General features: G+C 27.1%; 1 protein-coding gene across 1 annotated transcript in view; it reads left to right on the top strand.

Annotated features, from left to right (window-relative positions):
- The first annotated feature begins 1,184 nt into the window (after positions 1-1,184).
- The window catches only part of LOC117168995 (venom carboxylesterase-6-like), a 32,694-nt gene continuing 24,306 nt past the window's right edge, over positions 1,185-9,572 (top strand). Inside the window, exons 1-2 of the mRNA XM_033355027.1 lie at positions 1,185-1,693; positions 8,337-8,638. Coding sequence (XP_033210918.1) covers positions 1,502-1,693; positions 8,337-8,638 — 494 coding nt within the window. The 5' untranslated portion in view covers positions 1,185-1,501. The remainder of the gene's footprint in view (positions 1,694-8,336; positions 8,639-9,572) is intronic.

The raw sequence follows: 9,572 nt of genomic DNA, 5'->3' as shown, positions 1-9,572 counted from the left end.
TAAGGAAAAGACTGTGAAGTTCATACGTGTTGGTATAGATTGTGTGTGTGTGTGGGGGGGGGGGGAGATTTTTAGACAAATCTAGATTCCTCGTGTAATTTATTCAAATAACACGTTTATTCCGTAATTCTCATCCGACCCAGGTCGCTGATCAATCTCTCTAGCAAGCATCCCATGAGAAGAGCATCACAAAGTCACCATGTAAAGCTCTCCACGCAAGCCAGCATTAGTTCTGCGGCTTTTATATTTTCAAATTTTGCTTCTCTACTGAAACTTCTCCAGATTTCTCAAATATTTGCTTATTTTCTTCTTAGACTTGGCATAATTTACGTAATTATTACACAAGAGATTTTCGTGTCCTAGAGGGTAAGAAATATCGATGGAGATACACGTAGTAAATGTTATGTCAATTAATCTTATCGCTGGTCTATTTACTCTTACAGTGATTTGGTTTAATCTGACGCATTCTCGATCCAGAGAACCTTCATCAAACTGGAAGAAATTCCAAGTGACAATTTAAAATTGCAAAATCCATTACATTAATGTAACACACTTTCTGCTTCAGTTGCGCACCTTTCTGACTTTCTAGGTAGTTTCCATTCAATTCGTAACATTACAAACAAATTTCAAAACACTTATGAAATATAACAAGTTCTGCAAGAATAACTGTTAATAAGTGATAAATAATTTGTCTAATATGTTTAATTTGAAATTTGATTTCTAAAATGAATAATAAACATTTTTTAGCAGAATATGGCAGTAACATTATATACTTTTTACCTGCATTGAATTTAAACCCATTTTCAGTAATAAAAAAAAAACACCCGTTTATAATTGGTTCAATTCCAAATTAGCACAATCTACTTCTTAACTATATTTTAAACCATTTCCAATATTTAAAAAGCATATCTTTATAATTGTCCATATCCCAAATTTGTTTATTCATACAAAAATGGAAAGCCTAATTTAAAAACCATGCTCAACCACTTCTCTTAAAAATCTTATCAGCTTTTTTTGATTTTTTTTTGGTTCAAATCGGTTAAATCGGCTGTACGTTGTTTTGAACCAAGAAAATCCTGTTTTTCCCACTGTGCACTTCACGCGCAGCGCGCAACGAGAATGTGCCAGCACCGCGCGCATTTTTTTTAAATAGATAAGTTTGAAGTACGCATTGATCCTTGAAAGTTGAAAAGAAACTTGCTCACTCTATTCCTAGTATCATCATGATAAGTAGTCTAAGTCTAAGGATCTGGAACCCGTTTTCGTTTTCTTAAGACACAGTCGTGACTTTGCCTTCGCGTGGAGCGTATATACAGTAATTTATAATTGTTGTATCGCCGTTACCAGTTTCGTATATTTTGATCCTGAATTGATATCCAACGATTTTTATGCTTTGAAATAAAAAATAAAATATTAAATCGATAAAAATGAATCAAGTCTGGAACTGAGAATTCGAAAATTCTGGACTATAGACTATTATTTTTAATTTGTGTGATTAAAAATGACTTTAATGGTCTCAATTCTACTTGAATCGATCTTGATTGGATCGATTTTTGCCACGTCGGATCCTATCGTTCAGATAAAAAATGGTACGATCCAAGGTTCTTTTATGAAAAGCAGAAAAGGAAAAGAATTTGCTGCTTTTAGAGGAATACCTTACGCACTTCCTCCATTGGGAGAATTACGGTTTGAGGTCAGTATCAAGATTAAAATTCTAATTTTTAACTTATTATCACGTTAATATAAGATGAAAAATTCGCCTAAAAAATATATAACAAATATTACCGAAAATTTTATTTACACTAGATTTTTCATTTTTTATTTTTCTCATAGAGATTGTACAAATATTTAAAGACAAAATTAAAAATAATCGATCAAGACCTTTTTGGAAAAATAGATTTTTGTATTTACTTAATTTGAAAGGTAAAAACGTTCCTTTTTGAAAAAGGCGATTTTAATATTAATTGAATTTGAAATGCCAAAATTTGCTTCAAAATATATGGTAAAATATTATCTACATTTTATTCACTACTTTTTTGAATTTATTATGTTTTTTTGACATCCTACAAATATTTAAAGACAAAAATGTAAATAATTAATTATGTAATTTTTGATTAGGTCGATTTTTGCATTTAATACATTTTCAATGTAAAAATTTCCCTGAAAATAAAAAAAAAGACGAAAAGTATAAAAACAATTGATTTCTTTAAAAAGTTCATTTTTGTGTGTTTAAATAATTTAAAAATGCAAACATTTCTCTCAGACGATAGAGTAAATATTGTACAACACAATTTTTCTGAATGATTTTAAGAAATTAAGCTTTTCCACGGCGAAAATCGTGAAGACAATTTTGTTGTTGTAATAAAACGTTTTTTAAACAAATAACTATATTTGAAGATTATTTACTTATTTTAAAAATTAGAAACAGTAGAGTTGAAGCAAATATTTACAGAAAAAAATAAACCATGATATATCAAGATTCCAATATTTTTAAAAAATTGATAACAAACTACAGTAAGAAAAAATTTACTTTCAAACGCCATTGTTAAAATTTGTTTTCGCAATTTTATAACTTTTTAAATTAAAACACTTTTTTATGGGACGACTGCAAAATTTAGAAACATAAAATTCCAGTATTGAAAAATTGCTGATTAATAAAATTCTGGAATAATAAAATTTCCGGATAATAAACTTTAAAAATAAAATTCCCGGCATCTTATAATATTACTAAAATTTTAAAATTCCCGAATTAAACCCGAATATTAAAATTCATGAACGAACATTTTTAAATTATAAAATATCCAAACTAGAAAATTCCCGAATTATAAAATTCTCACATTAAAAAAATTAATTTTTGTTACAAATATTATTTATTTATTAAAACTGTTCGGAATTTTTGTTTTTTGTAATTTTATTATTTAAAAATTTTCCAATTTGGGAATTTTATTATCCGGGAATTTTTTAAATCAGGATTTTTTAAATTCGGAAATTTTATTATTCAAGATTTTTCGAATTGAGTAATAATATCAACTGTTTGGGAATTTTATTATTGGGGAACTTTATAATTTTTGAAATTTATTATTTGGGAAATTTTTTATTTCGGAATTTAATCATTCGGGATTCTTATTATTCTTGAATTTTCCAAGTCGGGAATTTTTTTATTGAAGAATCATCCAATTCCTGAATTTTATTATTCGAGAATTTTTTTAATCGGTGATATTATGAACTGTCCGGGATTTTTTTTACTCGGGAATTTTATAATTGAGGAATTTTCCAATTCGGTATTATTATAAACTGATCAGGAATTATATGATTCGGAAATATTCTAGTTCCTATATTTTATAATTTGGCAATTTTCTCTACGGAATTTCATTATTCAGGAATTTAAAAATTTGGTAATGTTATAAACTGTCTGGGAATTTTATTATTCGGGAAATTTCCAATTTGGTATTATTATAAACTTTTCAGGAATTATTTTATTCGGGAATTTGCTAGTTCGTATATTTTATAATTGGTCAATTGTCTGTAGGAAATTTTATTATTCAGGAATTTTCTAACTCGGTAACATAATAAACTTTTCAGAAATTTATTTATTCAGGAATATTATAATTAGGAAATATTGTAATTCAGGAATTTTATAAACTTTTCAGGGACTTTATCATTCGCGATTTATATCATGAAGAAATTATCTAATTCGAGAATTTTTTCATAAGGGAATTTTATCATTTGAGATATTTATTATTTAGGAATTTTATCGTTTTGAATTATTGTTATTCGGGAATATTGTAATTCGGGAATTTTATAAATTGTTAAGGAATTTTATTATTCGTGATTTTTATTATGCACTAATTATGTAATTCAGGAATTTTATTAATTGAGAATTTTAAAATTCGAGAAAATTAAAATTCTGCTATCTATTTAGTTGACAAAATTCATTTAATATTTGTCGATACCTTAGTAGTGTCTTTCATTCAAATTACTTTACTTTTGCACTTTAGTCCGTCATATTGGATCCGCCATTCTGAACTTTTTATTTTGATCCCAGATTCGTCATCAGCGGCCAAAAAAACGATGGCATACCAATTTTTATGAAAATCCAATGATTTTTGTAGTATTTATTTCAAGTGCGCCTATATGCGTCATTGCCAGATTTGCCACGGATTTTTGTTGCGCAGATACGCGCCATTTCCAGTTAACTGGTTAAAAAATTCGATTGTTGTATTTAATTGAGGCGAGCATTTAAAGGCAAAAATTAAAATATTCGATCAAGCCTTTTTTGAAGAAACTCAATTTCTGGATTCAATTAATTCGCATGATACAAAAACATATTCAATACAACAAAAAACAATGAAAAAAGGTTGAACAGCGTTTATTATATCTTGATAGGGAAAAGGTGACATGCGGCTTTTTAATTTAATCATTATAGCAATTACATACTAAACTAGAAAATTCAAATTTCATTTAAAATTAATTTATCCGCGTGTTACATTTATGGTTATTCAAAATGAACAAAGTTTTTGAAAAAGATATTTTTCATTGTGTTAAAAAATCCTCACCTTGAACTTAATTCCATCACAATAAATGTGATGAATCAGAAACCCGTAGATTCTCATTCCGTAGTTCATAAAAAATATCCTTCATTCAGCATGTTAATTTTTACACAAGTCATGCATTATTCATGCGAATCCACAAACTATGCGAATGAGATGTCTTATTCACGTGCTGTATTTTCTAAAGCATTTTCTTTAAATAGTGGCTATAGTTTTAAGACCATAAATGGGCTTAAATCTAGCCTTCAGTCAATAAATAGGCTTAAATTAAGATGTAAAAAATTAAGCTATATCAAAAGTAAGATTTTTCCTATTTTCCTTGAAATGCCTTAATAAATTCAAGTTCCTTCTTTATCAAATGAAATAATTATAATGTACAGTGAAGTCAATTCATGCAGCGCAATTCTTTACTTTTGCAACAACGACTCTCGTGCTCACTCGTAACAGTAAAAAAACGTCTGGAAGAAAATTGCTATTTCTAACGCTAGACCTTTAAAAGTTGTTTCATTTTGATATTTCAAATTTTAAGCCTGTAAATCTATTTTTTTTAGTTATATCTCACTTTTCGCCAAAAAAATTATTTTAAAATTTTTACTTTAATTTAAATATTTTTAATGGTAGTTTTTAAAAGTTCTTCAAAGTTCCTTGGAATTTTTAAAACTACTGTAAAATCTTCAAAACTGTTTTGAAATCTCTTTAAATGATTGAAATCAATTTCAAATTCCTTGAAACCGATTAAAATATTATTGCTTTGGCTTTTTATTTCTATACAAATAATAAATGAACATTAAAGAGAATAATTTTTGTAAACAATCTCTTTCTTATCTGCGAATATATTTTTCTAAAAAAGAAGTAGATATTTTAACTATTTTTCAAATTTTCGACATGGATCTTATTAAATGTTTTTTGATGTAGCTAAGAAGAGCCTTTTTCTTTAAATTAATATTAATCTTAATATTTATTATTTGGTCCTAACTGAAAAGTCAAAGAAAAGCTAAGAATTTTAGAAAACAACGCAAATTTCTAGCATTAATTTAAGAAAAGATAGTTATAAGCAATTATAAATTTTTTAAACAATTTTTGGTCTCAACCTGAATTAATTCATGTCTCAAAAGTAAAAAGTGGACCAAAAGTTAATTTTTTTTGGATAAACCGCAACTACGTAGATTACTATAGAAGCAGATAGTTATTAACAATTATAGTTTGTTAAAACAATTATTTCTGTTAATTTCATTAATTATTACCTTGCTGTATATAAAAAGTTGACAAAAAGTGAAAATTTTCAGAAAAAACTGCAGCTTTCTAGCATTATTTAAAGAGAATATTATTTAAAATTATAATGGATTGTTTAAACAATTAGGTCTGTTAACTAGAATTTTGACCTCCATCTAATTGAAAATTGCACAAAATGAAAATTTCAAAATAAATTGCAACTTGTCTGGATTATTCTAAAAGAATATTGTTATAAATAATGATAAATGGTTTAAACAATTGTTTCTGTTGAACTTAATTGATCATTGCCTTCCTCTAAATGAAAAGTTTTAAACAATTTAAGAAATTCGAAAAAAACCGCGATTGGTTAACTCTGTTCTGAGAGAAAATTGCTATAAATAATAATAATAATAATAATAATAATAAATGATTTAAACAATTTATTTAAACATCTAATTATGACTAAAAAGTCTATGTTTGTCCCTATGCCAATTTTAGACCCTATCTTAATTTTAGACCCTATTATATCAATTCAAGGACATGTATAAATTTTGTGGCCCTATAGACATTTTGGGCATTACATCAATTTTGAGTTCTATATGAATTGTGGGCCATATTCCGAATTTGAGCACTATTTCTTTTGGGTCCCATATCAATTTTAGGTCGTTTATCAATTTCGGGCCATATATCAATTTCGGGCCCCATGTAAGTTTTAAGCCCTATATCAATTTTGGGCCCTATATCAATTTTGGGCCCTATGTCAATTTTGGATCCTGTGCCGATTTTGTGCACTATGTGAATGTTGGGTGCAATGTAGATTCTGGGTACTACGTGAATTTTGGGCCCCATGTCAATTTGGGGGCCCTACGTCGATTTTGCGGTTTATGTCAGTTTTGGGCCCTTTATCAATTCAAATGAATTGAAAATATTGTAAAATCGTTCCATATTTTCAAAAATTCTAGGATATCCTTCGAAACCACTTGGTTTTTTTCATCTCTTAAAATCATTGATATCCGTAGAAGTATCTTGAAAATTTTAAAATCTCTTAAAAAATTCATCGGAATTTAAAAAAAAACCTGAAATCTTTAAGATTCTTTGGAATCACTTTATATGATTTAATTCTTTTGTAAATATTGTGAAATATTTCAAATATTTTAAAATGTTGTGAAACCCCTTGATAATGTTTGAAGCTCTTGAAAATTCCTTGGAAATTTTTTAAATCACTCTAAAAACTTTAAAATGATTAAAATCGATTGAAAATTAATTTTATTTTGTTGAAATATCCGAAAATATTTCAAATTCTTTGAAATCTCTTTTATATTTTGAAAGTTCTTGAAAATTCCAAGGAATTTTTTTGATCACACCCTAAAATCTTTAAAATTATTCAAATCAATTGAAAATTACTTTTAATCTTTTGAAATGCACTAAAATATCTCAAATCCTTTGAAACCCCTTGAATCTTTTCAAAGCTCTGAAAAATTCCTTAGAATTAAAAAAAAAATCTTCACAATTCTTTGAACTTCCTCCATTTCTTGAAATCAATTGAAAATTCCCTGGAATCTTCAAAATTGCCCTAAAATATTAAAATTTTTATAAATGCTCCGAACGTTTTGAGGGCTCTTGAAAATTTCTCTGATTTTTTTAAAACTCACTAAAATCTTTAAAATGTTCTAAATCAATTGAGAATTTCTTTCAATATTTTAAAATACCCTAAACAATGACAAATTTTTTGAAATCTTTCAACAATTTTGAAACCTCTTGAAAATACCTTGGAATTTTTATAACGCCCTAAAATCATTAATATTATTAAAAATCAATTGAAAATTCCTTAAAACCATTTAAAATATTCTAAAAAATAAACATTTTTTACAATCTTCGAAAGTTTTGAAAGCTCTTGAAAATTTCTTGGAATTTTAAAAAATACTCCAAAATATTTGAAATTTTTAGAAATATTTTAAAATACCTGGACTTTGTTTAAAATCTTCGCAAATTTCTTGGAATTGTTTAAAATAATCTAAAATCTCTAAATCTATTAAAATCAATTAAAATTCCTTTTAATCCTTTGAAATTCCCGAAAATATTTCAAGTCCTTTGAAATCTCTCAAAACTGTTTAAAGCTTCTGAAAGCTCTTTAAAATGTTGAAAAATACCCTGAAATCTCGCAAATGCTTTAAAATTCCTTCAAATTATTGAAATATTTTCCAACATTTCTTGGAATTCTTTAAAATACCCTATAATATTTCAAAAGAATTTAAGAAAGCAGAAATATTTATAGACCCGAATTCAATGGTGGTTAACTCATGGGTTAATTTGTTGAATAAAAAGTGACTAAGGTGATCTTTTCTTTTAAAAAAAATGAATATAGTGTTTTTGTCTTAAGAAAGTGACTAAAAAGTGATTTAAGAAAAAAATTATTCCTAACTCCTAATTCCTAACTCCTAACTCCCAACTCCTATTTCCTAACTCCTAACTCACAAGGGGAGGGGAAGTAGGGAAGTGAGAAATAATGCAGGGAGAGGAGGTACACCTACTTTGACTCATTTTTGTAATGTTAATTTTTTTTTTAAATTTTAGCCACCAAAACCAGCAGCTTCTTGGACCACAGTATTGTCTGCCAAAACAGATCCAAATATATGCACTCAACGAAATATTTACACTCATCAAGAAGAGGTTGTTGGAGATGAAGATTGTTTATATCTTAATGTTTATACACCCCAATTATCATCTTCGAATTTAGATTCCAAAAACCATAAAAAATATCCGGTTATGATATGGTTTCATGGAGGTGGTTGGGTGACTGGAGCTGGAAATTTGGACTTTTATGGTCCCAAATTTCTACTAGATCATGAAGTCATCCTGGTTACGGTTAATTTCAGGTATTTTACCATTTTTTATTTTTAAATTAAGACCATAGTATATTCAGGGTGTCTAATTACTATAAAAAATTAACCATAGAATACGAATCAAATACTATTTTTTCAATATCATCCCCATATGTTTGTCTTATAGGGTAATAGGCTAATTATGATTTCGTTGGATTATTTTTACTGATAATTGTTTCGAATACATAAAATACTACTTTGTACCAATAATTATATGTTAAGATACATTGTTTAAACAATGTATTCTTGTTCTTAGCAGTTGGCTTTTAGAATAGAGATGAAAAGTTGCAATTTTTTCCAAATTTTTTCACTTTTTGTCCAATTTTCAATTAGAGGAAGGAAATAGTTCATTACTGTTGATAAGAATAATTTCTTTAACAATTTATTATTTTTATTAATATTCTCTTTGAATAATGTTAGAAATTACGTTTTTTTCTGAAATTCTCCAACTCTTTGCCAGTTTTTACTTTTAACTATTTGTCTATTTTTCAATTGAAGTAACCTAATAATTAATTAAATTTAGCAACAAAAATTGTTTAAGCAAATTATAATTTTTCATAACTATCTTTAATCTTCATCTTTATTAATGCCAGATAACTGCCGTTTTTTCTGAAATGTTTAACTTTTTGTCCATTTTTCGCTTATTAGTTAGGTAATAATTAATGAAAATTACAAAAAAAGTCGTTGAAATAATTTATTATTATTTATAACGATATTCTTTTAGATAAGTACCAGAAAGTTGCGGTTCTTTCTGAAATGTTTACCTTTGCCTTGCCTTTTTAGTTATGATCAAATAATAAATAAGCAAAAGAGTTCTAAGCCATAATAATTGTGGGTCCGGATACAATAAGGGCACATAAAATTTTTTCGTGCGAAAACGAAGTCCCCTGGAGGCTTTAGAAAAAATTTTCGAATTTTAATTTTCAAA

This window comes from Belonocnema kinseyi, chromosome 3 (assembly GCF_010883055.1).
Source record: "Belonocnema kinseyi isolate 2016_QV_RU_SX_M_011 chromosome 3, B_treatae_v1, whole genome shotgun sequence".
Classification (NCBI taxonomy): Eukaryota; Metazoa; Arthropoda; class Insecta; order Hymenoptera; family Cynipidae; genus Belonocnema; species Belonocnema kinseyi.
This window is presented reverse-complemented; position numbering and strand designations above follow the sequence as displayed.